At 62.0% G+C, this 16,616-nt stretch overlaps 3 protein-coding genes across 4 annotated transcripts; 2 read left to right on the top strand and 1 right to left on the bottom strand.

The window, feature by feature from the left end:
* The first annotated feature begins 90 nt into the window (after window positions 1-90).
* On the top strand, window positions 91-13,948 carry LOC130604318 (procathepsin L-like). Its single transcript, XM_057418762.1, is given in 9 exon segments — window positions 91-575; window positions 1,783-1,903; window positions 2,011-2,133; window positions 2,592-2,741; window positions 2,966-3,190; window positions 3,263-3,431; window positions 3,566-3,680; window positions 4,807-4,902; window positions 13,939-13,948. Coding segments are annotated over 8 exon segments (999 nt in total). The 5' UTR covers window positions 91-575; window positions 1,783-1,786; the 3' UTR covers window positions 13,943-13,948.
* On the top strand, window positions 5,412-9,660 carry MYDGF (myeloid derived growth factor). Its single transcript, XM_057418775.1, has 6 exons — window positions 5,412-5,586; window positions 6,232-6,282; window positions 7,409-7,470; window positions 7,703-7,784; window positions 8,347-8,419; window positions 8,723-9,660. The coding sequence occupies exons 1-6, from the start codon at window positions 5,431-5,433 to the stop codon at window positions 8,800-8,802; spliced, it is 504 nt and encodes a 167-aa protein (XP_057274758.1). The 5' UTR covers window positions 5,412-5,430; the 3' UTR covers window positions 8,803-9,660.
* On the bottom strand, window positions 11,129-16,068 carry TNFAIP8L1 (TNF alpha induced protein 8 like 1). 2 transcript variants are annotated; one of them, XM_057418768.1, is made up of 2 exons: window positions 15,832-16,068; window positions 11,129-12,011 (listed from the first exon to the last, which is right to left on the bottom strand). In XM_057418768.1, the coding sequence occupies exon 2, from the start codon at window positions 12,007-12,009 to the stop codon at window positions 11,449-11,451; it is 561 nt and encodes a 186-aa protein (XP_057274751.1). In that variant the 5' UTR covers window positions 12,010-12,011; window positions 15,832-16,068; the 3' UTR covers window positions 11,129-11,448. The 2 variants fall into 2 exon arrangements, with proteins under 2 accessions (XP_057274751.1, XP_057274752.1); XM_057418769.1 differs by lacking the exon at window positions 15,832-16,068 and adding an exon at window positions 12,258-12,535.
* Window positions 16,069-16,616: the final 548 nt, after the last annotated feature.

The raw sequence follows: 16,616 nt of genomic DNA, 5'->3' as shown, positions 1-16,616 counted from the left end.
CTTAGAGCTGGGGCCGCTGGCTCTCGGAGCGTGGCTCTGAGTGGGGCTGTTGCCTCCTCCTTGTCCCCACGTAACTGCCCTGCACCGTTGTGGTTGAGCTTCTGCCCCCCGGGGAGCCCCGCGTGCAGCTCCTGAGGTCGGAAGGGGATGCAATGAAGGAAGTTGCACATCTCTGAGCCACAGAAGCTGCTCCCTTTCTGCCCCCTCTTTAGAGCTGGCTGGGGGCTGGGGTAAGCAGCTTTTATTGCAGGCTTTGTTTCTTCCCAGTCTTAATTTAAACTGCTTCTTCCTGCCCCAAAAGAGCAAGTGTTGCTTAAACCGCCTGCACCGCCGTCAGAACGCTCCCGTCTGCAGCAGTTTACAAACGTGGCAGCTCCTTTGATCGTCTGAGCTCGCTTCTGAAGCCGGGACTGTTTGATGCTGTAGGAAGAGGTTGGTTTTCTTCTTTGGGGGATTGAGGATCCTGAGAGGCGTTAACTGGAAAATCACCTCCCGCGCGCTGGAGCTTTTCCATATGGAACAGGCTCTGTCGGGGATTGAAACACAAACACTGGGGGAGGTGTCCTGTGGGAAAGGTAATGGGAGCGTGGAGCTGGGCTTGGGGTATCTGGTCCTCACAGGGGCTCTGCAGCTGGAGCCTGACATTGTTCATTTCCTGAGCAAGTGGGAATGGCCGGAGCGGGAAGACCGGCTCCTCCTCAGGAACGGGGACCAGAGGGGCTCGGGAGGCTTTTCTCCCACCACAACCCAGCATGTGGGGCTTCATTCAGAGGTGGAGGATGCGGAATGGGAACAGATGTTCCTGATGGCTTGTTTTAACAGCAACCCCGCTCCTCAAGCTATGGAATTCACTCAGGGAAGCCACCGCTTGCCCCGGAGGATGCTCAGGGGGAATAGCTCCCGGCATCTCCATTCCCAGAGCGTGTGGAACAAAGGGGTGCCGATGGCTCTCGCTCTTGGACAGCCCTGTCAGTAGAAACTCGTGTGTCTGGGGGTGTCTCAGGCATTTATCTCCCTCCCCTTGGCAGGGAATAACTGAACTTGCTCTGGAATACCAGGGTGCACTGGGGAGGTGCGGGAGGAAGGCGAAGGGCTGCAGTGGAGTGGGCTGGTGGTGTCGGGAGCCGGGGCAGGGCTCCGGGTGCTCGCTGGCACGAAGGAAGGGTGGAAACCGATCCTGGAAAGGCCTCCCGGAGGGAGCCGGGGGCACGTGTGAGGCTTCAGTGGGCACCGTGCAGCGGCTCCACCTCTGCACCAAGCCCCTGATCGCTGCTTCCAGCCCCGTGCTCGGGCCTGGGGCAGGTTTCTGCCGGGCACTTTGCTGCCGGCAGCTTCATCCCGGCCCAGCGGCTGCGGCTCTCGCTCCATGGAGCTCTTCCTTGGTGGCGCGGATGGGGATGGGGAAGGGAGGGCTGGGCCGGCTCCGTCCCTGCTGCTCCCCCTGCCCTGTGTCAGCTGCCTCCTGCCAGCCAGGCTCTGCTCTCTGCGGAGCTGCTTGTTCCTGCAGAGCACAGCTCAGTGCCACCCAAAGGGTGGTGAACGCCTGTCTGTGGCTGGACGTGGATGAGCTTTAGAGGTCCCTTCCCACCCAAACCATCCCATGGTTCCTGGAGCTCCCATCGCAGCGGCAGCGTGGCTGCACAGGCCAACGTGTGCCTTTCCTCTGCCTCTGCTTGCATTTCTCTGGCTCCACGCTCACCTCTAACCTGGGCTTGGAAGGACTCATCCTGCTCCCAGCCCTGGCCCCCCCCGACCCTGCTCTCACCATTCCTCCCAGTTCAGCACCATGGCTGTGCTGCTGGGGCTGCTGCTGGCCCTGCTGGGCTGCACCACGGCGCTGGATCCCGCCCTGGATGAGGCCTGGGAAGGGTGGAAGAGCCTCCATGGCAAGGAGTACCCAGGGGTAGGTCCTGCTTCCCTATGGGGGGCTCACCCAGAGGTACCCGAGTGCCCCCATCCCGTGTGCCCCTGCTCCTGGGGGCTGGCTCTGATCCTGCTGCCCCACGGCAGGAGGCTGAGCCCATCCGCAGGGAGGTCTGGGAGAAGAACCTGCGCCGCATCCAGCAGCACAACTGGGAGCAGTCGCAGGGGCAGCACGGCTTCCGCCTGGCCATGAACCACCACGGGGACCTGGTACCGCAGCCCCCCCGGGGACACCTCCTGCACCAGGGCCTGCACCCCCCAGGGCAACGGGGCTGGAGATGGGGACCGGGAACGTCCTGATGCACCCAGGGCTGGAGATGGGGACCGGGGACCTCCTGATGAACCCAGGGTTGGAGATGGGGACCTCCTGATGAACCCAGGGCTGGAAATGGGGACCGGGGACCTCCTGATGCACCCAGGGCTGGAAATGGGGACCGGGGACCTCCTGATGCACCCAGGGTTGGAGATGGGGACCGGGGACCTCCTGATGCACCCAGGGCTGGAGATGGGGACCGGGGACCTCCTGATGCACCCAGGACTGGAGATGGGGACCGGGGACCTCCTGATGCTCCCAGGGCTGGAGATGGGCACTGGGAGCTGCAGGTGCTTCCCCAGGGGCCGGTGGGGCTGTGGTGCTGCTCCTGGCATCACCCAGGTTTTCCCTGCAGACAGAGGAGGAGTTTAACCAGCTCCTGAACGGCTTCACCCCAGCATGGCCGGAGGAGCCAGCGCTGCTCTTCCAGCCATCAAAGACCCTGAAGCCCCCGCTGGAGGTGGACTGGAGGGCAAAGGGCTACGTGACACCCGTGAAGAACCAGGTGGGCTCGGGATGCGGTCAGGGCTGTGTGATGGCTGCCGGGGCCTGGGCGGCAGAAACCACCAGCAGCACCCTCCCAGCCGCCACGAAACCCCTGGTCACCATAAAGCAGCAGCTTTGTGAGGGCTGAGGAGCTGCAGAGCACACGGGGGGGGTCACAGCATCTCTCTGCAGCGGGTTTTGGGGCGACGCCGTGACCGTCCCTGCCGTCCCCATCTCACCCAGGGGCACTGCGGGTCCTGCTGGGCCTTCAGCGCCACGGGGGCCTTGGAGGGGCTCGTCTTCAACCGCACGGGGAAGCTGGTGGTGCTGAGCGAGCAGAACCTCATCGACTGCTCCCGGCCGCTGGGCAACGCCGGCTGCCGCGGCGGGTACATGACCCGCGCCTTCCAGTACGTGCGCGACAACGGCGGCTTGAACTCGGAGCGCGTCTACCCCTACACGGGCACGGTGAGGGGCAGCGCCGGGGGGCGCCGGGGCGCGAGGGTGCCAGCACCGCGCTCAGCCCATGCCTCCCGCCAGGACACCTCCGGCTGCCGGTACAGCCCCCGGGACAGGGCCGCCGCCTGCTCCGGCCTGCGCATGGTGGCCCAGGGCAATGAGGCGGCGCTGGAGCAGGCGGTGGCCACCGTGGGCCCCGTGTGAGTGGCAGTGGACGCCAGCGGCTTCCAGTTCCACTTCTACAAGTCCGGTACCGTCTCGCGCATCCTAGGGAGGGGTGAAGGGGGGGCTGAGTCCTGATGGAGGCCCTGAGGGGTGGGAGCCACCCCCGGAGGAGGATGGATGAGGGCTGCCCCCGGCTCAGCCCGGCTCTGCTCTTCGCAGGCATCTTCAGCAGCGCGCTCTGCAGCCAGCGGGTGAACCACGGGATGCTGGCCGTGGGCTACGGCACGAGCCAGGACCGCGGGCACAACGTGAGCTACTGGATCTTAAAGAACAGGTAGGGGCTGAGGATGTCCCACAAACGGGTTGGAGACAAGGCACAAGCTCTTCCTGTGCGGGTGCTGAGGCGCTGGCACAGGGTGCCCAGAGAAGCTGTGGCTGCCCCATCCCTGGCAGTGCTCAAGGCCAGGTTGGACACAGGGCTTGGAGCAAGCTGCTCCAGTGGAAGGGGTCCCTGCCCTGGCAGGGGTTGGAGCTGGAGGAGCTTTAAGGTCCCTTCAACCCAAACCAGGCTGGGATTCCATGACCCTGCTGCCCCCTTCACCCCCACACACACCTGGCCCCACTGGGGCTGCATGGCAGGAACGTCCCTGTCCCTGTCTCCTCATCCTCCCAGGCAGGGCTGGTTCTCTGTGTGCAGGCACACGGCTGTGCCCATGGATGTGTTCATGGATGTGCTCAGGGATGTGCTCATGGATGTGTTCATGGATGTGTTCATGGATGTGCCCATGGATGTGCCCATGGATGTGCCCATGGATGTGTTCATGGATGTGTTCATGGATGTGTTCATGGATGTGTTCATGGATGTGCCCATGGATGTGCCCATGGATGTGTTCATGGATGTGTTCATGGATGTGCCCATGGATGTGTTCATGGATGTGTTCATGGATGTGCTCATGGATGTGCTCATGGATGTGTTCATGGATGTGTTCATGGATGTGTTCATGGATGTGTTCATGGATGTGCTCATGGATGTGCTCAGGGATGTGCTCAGGGATGTGCTCAGGGATGTGCTCAGGGATGTGCTGGATGTGCCCATGGATGTGTTCGTGGATGTGTCCATGGATGTGCTCAAGGATGTGTTCATGGATGTGTTCATGGATGTGTTCATGGATGTGCTCATGGATGTGTTCATGGATGTGTTCATGGATGTGTTCATGGATGTGTTCATGGATGTGTTCATGGATGTGCCCATGGATGTGCCCATGGATGTGTTCATGGATGTGTTCATGGATGTGCCCATGGATGTGCCCATGGATGTGTTCATGGATGTGTTCATGGATGTGCTCATGGATGTGTTCATGGATGTGTTCATGGATGTGTTCATGGATGTGCTCATGGATGCGCTCATGGCTGTGCCCACGGATGCGCCCATGGCTGCTCTCTTTCTCCCCCTCCTGCAGCTGGTCGGAGCTCTGGGGTGAGCAGGGCTACATCCGCCTGCTGAAGGGCGCCCACAACCAGTGCGGGGTGGCCGCACAGGCCAGCTTCCCGGTGCCGTGAGCGGCCACGGCTCCCTGCGGCTGGACCCGACCCCGCTTCCCGGTGCCCCGAGCCCAGCGCCTCCCGAGGACCCGCTGATGGCGCCGCCTGCCCCTGCCTCTGCTCCCACGCTCCTCCCCTTCCCCCTGCGGCCCCGGCTCCACCCCAAAGGCCGGGGCCGGGGCTGGGGCTCCTCCGCCGGACCCACGGCTCTGTATTTACCCCTGCGGAGGAGGCAGAAATGAAGGAGCCGCCCCCATCCCCGTCCTGCTCTCTCTGTCCTCAATGGCGCCGGATTCAGTGCCGGGGCCCGGCTGGGCTGAGGGGCCCCGGGGGCACCGCCTGGGGGCCGACTTCTGCCCCCACGGCTCCTCGCCCCCCTGCCCACGGCTCTTTGTCCCCCAAGCCCACGGCTCCTCGTGCCGCTGTCCCCACCGCGGCCCCCATAGGGTTAACCCTCCTGCCCGCACCCAAGATGGCCGCCGGAGCGCCCGCTGCCCGCGCTGACCCCTCCCGCCCGCCGTAGCGCAGGCTTCCTTTCCAAGATGGCGGCGCCCAGCGGGAGGAGCGGCCGGGGGCTGTGGGCCGCGCTGGTGCCCGCCGCGCTGCTGTGCCTGGCGGCGGGGGCCGCGGAGGAGCCGAGCGCGGCCCGGTTCGACGTGCGGCCCGGCGGGGGGGTGCACTCCTTCTCCCGGAGCCTGGTGAGCGGCGGAGACACGGGGCGAAGGCCGCGGGCGCGACGGGCGCTGATTAGCGGTGGGCCACGTCACTCCCGGGCCCCGCCACGCGGATTGGCTGGCAGCGGGGGGGGGGGCGGGACCAGCTGCGGGGTTAACGGTGGGGGGTCCGTGCTGGTTGCTAAGGGGCGGGGGAGGGGGGACCCCATCGGGAGAGGGGTCCCTGAGGGGGGTCTGCGGAGGGGGGGGAGCCCAGGGAGAGGGGGGTCCCCAAGGAAAAGGGGGGGGTCCCCAAAGAGAAGGGGGTCCCCAAGGAGAAGGGGGTCCCCAAGGAAAACGGGAGGGTCCCGGAGGAAAACGGGAGAGCCCCTGTGTGAGGAGACCTCCGTGGAACGGAGCGTGCCATGGGCAGTGCCCCCGAGGAGAAAGGGGCGGCTGCGGGAGGAGGGCACCCGCGGGGTGCAGGGGTCCCCGGCGGGAAGGAGCAGCCTCCCCATGGAGAAGGGGCTGTGGGTCCTTGGTCCCCCGGCACCACGGGGCCCCGCTGACCCCCGGGGGTCACCCCCTGAGGTGCCCGCAGATGTCCCCTCGTTGCCGCACGGGGGCCCAAGGGGCGGCCATGGGCCCCTCACCCTTTGTGCCGTGGCTCATCCCCTCCTCCCCTTCCAGGAGGAGCGCACCTGCACCTTCACGTACTCGGCCCAGGGCGGAACGAACGAGGTGAGGCGGGGAAACCCTCGGGTTCCACTTGCGCCCGTGGGCTGCCGAGCCGGGAGCTGCTCGTGGTGGCCGTGGGCGGCGCTTGCACCGGTCCCGACGCTCTCTGCCTGCTAAAGCAGCTCCCTGCCCGCGGCGCCTTGTGCCGCGCTCCTGCGGCCCTGGTGCTTGGGGTGCTGAGCGCATCCTGGGCTGGATGCGTCTGGAGAGCAGGGAGAGCCCTTTCCGTACCCCGCTGGGCAGGAAGGGCCGCGTAGGAGCCGCTTCTGCTTCTTGGGGAGCCTTCCTGCAGCTCGTGGTGCTGCTGCTGTAGGTGCAGTGCAGGTGCAGGAGGTGCAGTGTGGATGCAGTAGGCGCTGTGCAGGTGCAGTAGGCGCCATTCAGATGCAGTAGGTGCAGTGCAGGTGCAGTAGGTGCAGTGCAGGTGCAGTAGGCGCCATTCAGATGCAGTAGGTGCCGTGCGGATGCAGTAGGTGCCGTGCAGATGCAGTAGGTGCCGTGCAGATGCAGTAGGTGCAGATGCAGTAGGTGCCATGCAGGTGCGGTAGGCGCCGTGCAGGTGCAGTAGGCGCCGTGCGGATGCAGTAGGCGCCGTGCGGATGCAGTAGGCGCCGTGCGGATGCAGTAGGCGCCGTGCGGATGCAGTAGGCGCAGTGCGGATGCAGTAGGCGCAGTGCGGATGCAGTAGGCGCAGTGCAGGTGCAGTAGGTGAAGTGCAGGTGCAGTAGGTGCCGTGCCAGTGCAGTAGGCGCCGTACAGGTGCAGTAGGTGCCGTGCGGATGCTGTAGGTGCTGTGCAGATGCAGTTTGTGCTGTCTCCTCTGCAAGTCCTGTTCCAGTCAGGTCCCTTTGTGTGAGCAGAAGGAGAAATGAGGCTTTCACTCACTCCCTTCTGTGGCTGTACCAACAGAACTGGGGATGGGGATGGCAGCCGGGCTTGGACCCCTGTGCCACACGCAGCAGAAGGGGCTGTCAGGAGCTTGTGTATTCCCTTGTGTTACTGTGGGATGGCTCAAACCTGCCATGGCCGCAGCTGGAGGGGAGGTGCCTGGTCTCTGGGGCAAGGGAGATGTACAAGGGTTAGGGTTAGGGTCACCCACAGTGACTGTATGGACCTTTCCCCTCTGCAGCAGTGGCAGATGAACGTTGGAGTCAGTGAAGACAAGCAGCTCTTCTCCTGCTCCGTCTGGAGGTGTGTTCCTTAACCCCAACCAACAGTGAGGCCACTGGGGTCTGGGCCAGGGGGGCTGGGTTTGCCTCTGCAGGGTGGTTCATGGGTGCTGTGGCCCCCGCTCCACCCTCCTCATTAGATGGAGCCACAAGAGAGCCAGAGGTGCTTGTGGAGGGAGGGAGCTGTGAGCCCTGAGCTCAGCTGCGCCTCCAGCCTCTCTGCCCGTGTCAAAGACTCTGCTTTCTCATTTCAGGCCCCAGGGGAAGTCTTATCTCTTCTTTACCCAGTTTAAAGCCGAAGTGAAAGGAGCCAAGATAGAGTATGCCATGGCTTACGTAAGTCCCAGCTGATCACTTGGAAGCAGGCGTGTGGGAGGCTGCTATAAAACATGAATTTGACATGGAAAACATTTATTAGACATCTGTGCAATAAAACGTCCTCCATCACGTCCCTAATTAGAGAGCGGTGGCAGCGGGAGAGCAGCTGCAGGTACAGCCTCCTGCACCGCTGCCTTGGTGCTCCCTCAACACCCTGGGTCTGCTGGTGGCTCCGCAGACTCCCCCCTGGCAGGCTGCAGTGCACGGGAGGCTTGCTTTGCCTCAGCAAACCCCATGTGGCAGTGTAAATAACCCCTCTGCTGGTGCTGTGGCTGGTGCAGTCTCCCGTTTCCCGGCCTTCCGAGGTGAGGCTTTCAGGCACGAGTTCGTGGTTCAGTAAGGAATGGAAAACTAGCCAGAGGTTTTCCGTCAGGTTTCCTTTGAGGGTGGCATCCTGTCGCCCCGCGTGATGAAAACACAAATTCATTCCCTTTCAACACGTGCTGCTGCTTTGTTTCCTTTAAAGCGAGCAGCTTCTTGCATTGCCTCAACTGCCTAAACCCCTTCCTTCCCATTTCAGTCTCAGGCTGCGGCGGGTGGACAAAGCGACATCCCCTTAAAACAGGAAGAGTTTGAGGTCACCGAAACAACAGGTCTGTGACTGAGAGCTCTGTGAGAAAGGGGCTGGGAGACAAGCGGGGGCCGAGTACAGCTCCATGCAGAGAGGTGCCAGTGTGTGCTATGGAGGCAGGGGCATCCGGGGCTGGGTTTTGCAGTGTAAGTGTTAAATTACCACGGGGGAAGAATGGGTTTATCCCAGCGCGCCTGTTGTGTGCAGCAGAAGGAAGTGCAGTGCCCGACCTGCTGGCTTTATGGTCCTGGAAAGGACCCAGCAGGGCTGGTTTGTGCATGCCCTCCCATCTGCTTTATGCTGGCCTTGTTTTCTCTCTTTCCAGTGGCTCACAGGGAAGGCAAGTTCCGTTTTGAACTCTCCAAGCTCATGATTGTAGCAAGAACACCCCGTGAGGAGCTGTGACCCCGGGCCGGCGCTGGGCAGGGTGTTCTGGTCGGAAGAGCACGGCAGATAAAGAGGATCACTGCTTAACGGCAGGGGGTTGGGTTTGGGGGTTGGCCAAACCTTTTGATGTTTTCCATATTGAAATGTGCTAGGGTCCAACACAAGCGGGGCTTGGGGGTGTTAAGGCAGATGCATTCTGGCTTGTGTCAGAGTAACGATGTGCTTTGCAGCTGAAACCTCCTCTGAGACTCCTGATCTGCAGCCAGCCATTCTGTCACCCGCTTTCTGCTTGGTTGATCTGCTGAATATGGTGAAGCTCCCCTCAGACGGGGGCTCCTTATCTCCCTTGCTAGGAAGAGAAGCACAGAAACATAAGTGGCTGGATTGAACCAAGGTTTGCTAAAGGGGAGCTCTTAACTCTGTAGTCTCCAGAGGGAAGGATGGGATTTCTCTCTCTGCAAGCCTGACAGGAGGAATCAGAATCAACTGGGTTGGAAAAGACCTTTAAGATCATCAAGTCCAACCATTCCCCCAGGACTGCCAACAATCCAGTTGGGTGGGAGGGGGAAGGAAGGGATAGAGTTGGCCAAAGCTGTCGGGCTCCTTGTTGAGTATGGCTGCGCTGGGGAGGATGTTCCTGCCCTGCCCTAGTGCAGAGCAGGGCTTGGGAGGTAACTGGACATGGGGAAGGCAGAGCTGCTTATTCTGACACAACCCAGGAACCAACCCGAGCACCACTTCCATGCCTCAGTACAACTGCAGGACTATTTTCTACGTACGGAAGGGATCTTTTTCTTATCTCGAGTCGTAACAGCGAGGGAAAGTGGAATTCCTTCCCTGTGTAAATACACCACCAATAAAGGAATAAAGCATCAAGCTCTGGCCCCAGTTTGCTCCGTTCGGAGTTCTGGGAACAAGGTGTGTGTTCGCCATGGGGTGTGAGGGAGAAGTTCCAGATGAGGCACCTGCATGCGAAGGCAAAGGCAGGCACTGGTGGGTTAACTGTGGTCCTGGGGTGTACGAAACCCTGGGGACGGGGTCGGGGCTCATCTGCGCTGGGATGTTCCATGCAATTAAGGAGCCTCTTGCAGCTGATGCTGGTGTGCACCGTGAGAGCAGAACAGGGAAGTGCCTGTGTCAGCGCAGCCGCCGCATCCATCAGCCCCGTTCTGCCCTGCCTGCTCCCCGCATCCGCTGGCAACTCCGGGAGCTGCTTCCAGCTCTGGCTCCTCTCCTGCACGTCCCTGGCAGCTGCCGTGAGCTGGAAAGAACCAGGAACGTCTGCTCCCAAACACCGTGGGCCAAAGGGCGACTTCACCCTGCCCTCCCCAAGGGCCCAGCGCCTCGGTGGAGCTCGGCCGCATTCTCCTCCATGGACACCCCTAAAGGTGCTTTACCCCCCACCCCGCGCTGTGTCACACAACTGCATTGGATGTGACATCCGGAGCCAGGCCTGTGGAATGACCCAGATGGGGGGGATTCCTTTTATTGAATCTTAAAGGCTGGAAGTTCTCAGTGCCTCGAGCCAGCGGTGGAAAGGTAGCAGCGAACGGGAGGCACAATGCTCTGCCCATCAGCACTGCCGTCCTCCTGTGCCTGGAGACATCCCATGGAACAGGAGGCACGAGGAGGCTGTGGAGATAAGGCCAGATGAGATTGTGCCGTGTCCTGATTGCTGAAAGGGCAATTTCCCGTGTTCAAAGCCAAGCTCAGCGTGCTGGGAGCAGGCTCCGGTTGGGGCATTCATGCTCCGAGAGCCCAACTCACCTGCACCGAATCCCTGAATCCTGCAAAGCTGCTTCCCGCTGCGGGGAGCAGGGGCAGCCTGGGCAGCAGCGATGCTGGGGCTGGAGAGCACAAAGCCCGGGTCACAGGGAGCCATCTCCATTTAAGGATGAGTTTGGTTTATTTCCGTCACTCATCAGAGCTACAGTCGGCTAAAAAACCACAGCCAGAACTCAGCGGAGGACACGTGAAATGTATGGAATCCATGGGAGGGCTTTGGACACCACCAAAGGCACCGGAGCCACCGCAGTGGTACCACCGCAGCAGCCGGGGGGGGGAATTGTGTCTCTGATGTAGCTGGGATGCGGGGAAGGAGCAGCTCCCTCCCTGCTCCCGCGGACAGGTGGGGTGGGATCCTTCTGGTCCCCAGGCCTTGTCTTTGAAGAGCCTGCAAGGTGCAGAAACGCCTTCCCCCCCGCGCGGTGCCAGTGTGGGCCACGATTTGCTCCCAGCACATCGTGGAGCTGCAGAAAGGAAACCATGGGGCTCCCCAGCCCTCACCAGTGTCCATCCAAACAACCGCCCCCCGCTCAGAGAGCCCCGAGAGGCGTCACACACCAAGAGCCTTTGGTCTGGGTCTCCCCCAGGAGAGTTACAACAGAGATCAAGGGGAGGAGTCCGGTTCCTTGGACCCGGAGCTAAGAGCACTTAGTGGACAAAGGAAATCAAACTGTACAGCAGGAGCCCAGAGGCCCAGGGTCACCCGGGAAGGGCTCAGCCCAGCACAGGGAGGGGTTTGCAGACCCTGGGCAAGGGTTAGACACAGTCGAGAGGTTCAGTTTGGTGGAGACACAAGGAGCAAATGGGGTTGTGCTGCAGAGAAGAGGACACCGAGCCCGGTGCTGCTCAAACCAGGCGCCCGCGCTGCCTCGGCCACCTTCATATGTTGTCCTCCTCCAGCATCTTGTTAACCCCCTCGCAGATCCGCTGCAGGTGGGTGCGGTAGGGCTCGGATGGCCCATAGAGAGCCGAGAGGAACTCGTAGTCCGCAAAGTGATTGAAGACGTGGTTGATGCGGGAGTGGGACTTGGCGGTGAGGTGGCCGTTGACAGCCTGGTGCAGCAGGTCCCGGCACTCGGTGAGCACGCCCGACATGACCCTGCGGTCGAAGGTGAAGTCTATCTGGTGGAAGCTGACGGCCGTCATGGCCAAGGTGTGGACCTTCTTGCGGAAGCGCTCCATCACCAGCAGCTCCTCGGCGCTGAACTGCCCGTTGCGGTAGAGAACGCCCAACTTCATCACGATCTTGATGAGGTTTTTGATGATCTTCTGCGCCTCTTTGCGGTTGTGGGTGTACTCCTTGGTGGCCCGGTAGAGCTCATCCAAGATCTCGCTGCTGGTGTCATCAATGAAGACGTTGGCTATGGTCTTGGTAGCCATCTTGCTCAAGAGCTTCTTCTGGGCCTGCAGGGCCAGGTTCTTGGTGCTGAAGGTGTCCATCTCTGCAAGGGGAAGAGGCACACACACAGTTCATGTCCTGCATCAGCCCCCATCTCTTATCCTACCCCCTCAGCCTTTTGGGAGGAGGAAGAGCATCTCCAACCAACAGCAGGACAAAGAAGAGCTCCTGGGTGCAAGGCAGGAGCTGAGCTGGATGAGTTACAGGGTGCTCCCACCTTCCTGCCCCAAACCCTGGGGGGAAGCTGCAGTGCAATGGGCAGTGCCAGCAGCGACTGAGGTCTCCCTACCTGAGCATTGCCTGTGACCCTCCATCCCCGTCCTGGTCCTGCCCGGCGCCGCCTGCTCCGGGTGCAGGAAGGGCTCTTGCCCCATCACTTCAACCTTTTTGTCTTCCTGAAACCCTGACTCATTTCCTGCAGGGTGAGCTGGGGACGACCCAGGTGCTGGTTGAGTCACCCGCAGCCACGTGGCACAGCCGGTTTGCAGCACCCACCAGCATGGATGGAGGCCCTTGCCCTGGTACACCCATGGCGCTGGAGCCCGGACTCGTTCTGCTTCCTCCTGAGCGTTGCATGGAGGTGAATAATTCAAGCAGCCACAAACCTCACCCCTTGCTCAGCCGCAGCCCAGCTCCCCGCACCCCGGCGGGGCCAGATCCACTTTGAAAAGTGCTGTGAATGAATCAAAAGCCACCGAGCCTGGAGCTGCATCCCTGGCCCAGGAAATCACGGAGCCACAAAGCACGGGGAGGCAAGAACAGCGTGAGAACAAGCAGCTCCCACGCCAGGACGGATGGGCAGGGATGGGGGCTGCTTATGCAAGAACCTGCACGTGGCACGGTCAGCCTGGCGCAGAGGCAGCAGGAGGGGACGGGATCAGGCTGTAAAAACATCACCAGGGAGGGGAGAGGAGCTATTGAAGCTAAAGGATGCTGCTGGTGTGACAATGGATGGGGATAAATTGGCCATGGGTATGGAGAGCCTCTTGTCTGCAGCCCCAATTCTGAGTCTGCCCTCAGCATGGGCAGCACCAGGGCCCCCTTGGCTGAGACCCTACAGGGATCCTCAATCCTGCTCCTACCACCATGGAGCATGGGAGCAGACCCCAGCAGGGCTCAGATACCCGGCTGTGGCCATGGGTCCACCTCACTGCAGCCAGTTGTGCAAGGGGAACAGTGCACAGGCGATGGAGCATGGGTGATGGAGCACAGGTGATGGTGCATGGGTGATGGAGCACAGGTGATGGTGCATGGGTGATGGAGCATGGGTGATGGAGCACGGGTGATGGTGCATGGGTGATGGTGCATGGGTGATGGTGCACGGGTGATGGAGCATGGGTGATGGAGCACAGGTGATGGTGCATGGGTGATGGAGCACGGGTGATGGTGCATGGGTGATGGAGCACAGGTGATGGTGCATGGGTGATGGAGCACGGGTGATGGTGCATGGGTGATGGAGCACGGGTGATGGTGCATGGGTGATGGTGCACGGGTGATGGTGCATGGGTGATGGAGCACGGGTGATGGTGCATGGGTGATGGTGCACGGGTGATGGAGCACGGGTGATGGAGCACGGGTGATGGAGCACGGGTGATGGAGCACGGGTGATGGAGCACGGGTGATGGAGCATGGGTGATGGTGCATGGGTGATGGAGCACAGGTGATGGTGCATGGGTGATGGTGCAAACTGAGCCCTGGCTTCCTGAGCATCTCCCAGCCACCGGCTCCCTGAGGCCAAGGCTCCGTGAGGGCATGAGCTGAGCGCGCAGTAACGGAGCTGCCGCCTGCAGCGTTATTTACAGCCCTGAGGAACAACACGGACGTTTGTGAGTGCTTCCTTCCATGTGAAGACATCGATTGCTGCCAGCGTGAGCCTCGAGCTCCGGCTCCTGAGGCACAAATGACAAAGCAGAGGCAGCTCCCAGGTTCACTTTAATGCCAATGGCTCCATGCGGGAGGTGCTGCTGGAGCTGAGCCCGGAGGGACGGGCAGGATGGGCTCCATCTCTGCTCCCTTTGGCTCTATGGGGGACCGGCTCTGCCCGCAGCAGGCAGCCTCTTCCAGAAGGACCACGGCTTTGCCAAGGTGTGGGCACCACGGAGGTCCCTTCCCCTGCATTGCGCGGCGGTTGTGGGTGCCCTGTGCTCCCCACTGGGAGCAATGCCTTGTAAACAGGGATTCCCGCACCTGAGCTCTCTGCAGAGCGGCTGCAGCCACAAAGGGAGCGCAGATCCCACCTACGGAGCCCTTACAAAATAGGAAGCCCCAGCTCCTTCTGCCCCGCACACCCACGGCTCCCAATCAGCACCTGCAATAACAGAGCAGCCTCCGCTCCAGCACTGAACAAGAGCTGGCTGCCCACAGCCCCCTCCTGCAGGGAACCAGTCCTCACTTGTGGGGGGAAACCGAGGCACGAAGCGGCCTCGAGGGGTCTCTTTGGGCCCCCCAAGCACACCCTGCCCCGTCCCAGCACCCCGCTGCGCTGCTCTGAGGTCGCTCCTGCAAAGGCCAAGGGAACCCCGCTCACCTCCCCGCACGTCGGCTCCCGCTGGCCCCGGGGCCGTGCGCCCGGCTCCGTCTGCCCCGCCAGGACCTGCTGACTCAGCAGCACGCAGGAGCTGTCACCGGAACGCGCTGTTTTCCTGGCGGGAAGGGCCCCGCAGCCCCATTGTTCGCCCAGGGGCTGCTGTCGGCGCACGGAAGAGGCAAAGCTTTGCCCCGCGGAGCAGACTCGAGACCGAAATAAACCGCTCGGTTTCCTTCCTGCTGCTGAACTCCGCAGCCCTGCTCGGGGTCTGTTTGTTTCCTCCCCCCCCTTCTTCTTCTTTTTAACGAAAACGCCCTCAAAACCCAGCTTCTTGTCCCAAGCCAAGCAGCCGGGCGCTGCTCACGCCGAGTCCCTCCCTGCTCCGGAAGAGCTGCGGTCCCAGCGGTGGCTCTGGGGAGTCACAGCCCTTTTTTTGGGGGGGTTTCCACCCGTTTGGCAGGTTTCAGTGAGGAGGTTGCAGCCGCGGGGGTGGGCGTCCCGGGTGAGGTGGGCATGCAGTGACACAGCCATGGGGTCCCCTGGGGACAGCCACGAGCATCGCATCCAACACCCGGCCGCAGCCTCGGCCCCCGTCTAAATGGGGACAGCCCAGAAACCATCTCCTGCACCAGTGAGGGCACGGCCATGAGCAGAGCGTGGCCCGCTCCTTACAGAGCATCAATGAAAGCTCCTGGCTGCAGGGGGGGAGCACGAGACCCCATCACCCTGCCAGTCCCAAGGCGATTCCTACCTGCCCCAAAGACCCCTCGCCCCTGACCAACCCCAGCCCTCTTTCCCCTCCGAACCCCCCATCTCACTCAGCATCGGGCTCCATATCTCATGCAGGGAAGCAAAAGCACTTCAATAATTCATGGGCACGGAGCAGGCATGCGGAGCAAGGGGAGGCATCCACAAAGCTCCATCTGAGAGCAGGGGCACCTCTGCCTCCTCCTCCTCCTTCCTCCTCTTCCTCCTCACCAGGGCCATATTAACCTGCTACAAGTTTCCTCCCAGCCAAAGTAAACATTTCATGGTTTCCCTTCCATCCCATGCACGCTGCTCTGAAAATCACCCCTTCTCCGCACCCCAGCATCCCCGGTGCCTCCCAGTCCTTGGCCACACGCCCGTGTGACGGATGTGATCCCGCTGCTCCGCTCTGCACCCCCTGGCATCGCTTTCCACCAGCTCCCTGCACCTCCAAGCCCTCTTCATTAATTAAACCCCGCACCGGGCTGGATTACAGGAGCCGGGTCAGAGCGCAGCGATGTAACCGGAGAGCCCAACCACCCATCCCTCCCCATCCCTGAGCCTTCCCAGCTTCCAGACCCCCGTTTACCAGCGCCGGGGCAGCAGAGGAGGAGGAAGAGGAAGGACAAACGCCGCCTCTCACAACCACCGGCACTCGCACGTTGCCATGGGCGCAAACAGCACCAAAAGGCGCCGGGTCCGGCGCGTGTGTGCCCAGCGGGGTGAGGCCAGGGAGGAAGCCACTGGGTAAACACCTCGCCTGAGGAAAAACTCCTCTTGGCACGGCCACCACGGCTCCCTGGAGCAGGGGATAGGGATGCGGTGGGAAGTGCTGGCATCGCCTCAGCCGGGCGCCACACGCTGCATCGCGCTCCGCTCGCTCCTGGTGCTCACACCACGCACTTGGACACGTCCCCGTCATCATCCTCACCATCCCTGGCGCTGGGATCTGAATGCCCCAATCCCATCATCTTCCTCCTGCAGGTGCCCCGGAATGCAGCCCCAGCGAGGGCACCCACAGGAAGGAACAGAAGGGTTCTGGTTTCTCCTTTGCACCGATGCCTGGGAATGTCGATCTGCCCCAGCAGCTCCAACGTGTCTGTGCAAGGAGCTGGGCGCTGCATCCAAGGGGGCTCCAACCCCGGGCGTAGGTGGTAAATCCCGCCGGCGCTTCCCGTTCACTGGCACTGCGTGGGAATGGGATCCTGGCACCTGAAGGGGCACCGACTGCGGGTGCTCCATCACTGGGTGGGGGTGATGCCCCCACAGTGCCGATTCGGGATGGGGGAGCTGATCTGGTGCCATATCAAGGAATCCCTCTGGGATTACCGTGCCCTGGGGGGGGAGGGGGAGGCAGCTGCAGGGAGGAGAGGA

Source organism: Pezoporus wallicus, unplaced genomic scaffold, assembly GCF_028554395.1.
Source record: "Pezoporus wallicus isolate ANWC-B61680 ecotype Strahan unplaced genomic scaffold, APGP_CSIRO_Pwel_v1 contig_14027, whole genome shotgun sequence".
NCBI classification, from domain to species: Eukaryota; Metazoa; Chordata; class Aves; order Psittaciformes; family Psittacidae; genus Pezoporus; species Pezoporus wallicus.
Note: the sequence above shows the minus strand (reverse complement) of the source record. Positions and strands in the feature narration are given on the sequence as shown.

Coding starts and splice junctions, on each gene's coding strand:
- MYDGF (XM_057418775.1), top strand. CDS start 5,431: ATGGCGGCGCCCAGCGGGAGGAGCGGCCGGGGGCTGTGGGCCGCGCTG. Junction 5,587..6,231: donor ACTCCTTCTCCCGGAGCCTG/GTGAGCGGCGGA, acceptor CTCCCCTTCCAG/GAGGAGCGCACCTGCACCTT. Junction 7,471..7,702: donor TTCTCCTGCTCCGTCTGGAG/GTGTGTTCCTTA, acceptor TTCTCATTTCAG/GCCCCAGGGGAAGTCTTATC.
- TNFAIP8L1 (XM_057418769.1), bottom strand. CDS start 12,342: ATGGGGCAAGAGCCCTTCCTGCACCCGGAGCAGGCGGCGCCGGGCAGG. Junction 12,012..12,257: donor GGGTCACAGGCAATGCTCAG/GTAGGGAGACCT, acceptor TTCCCCTTGCAG/AGATGGACACCTTCAGCACC.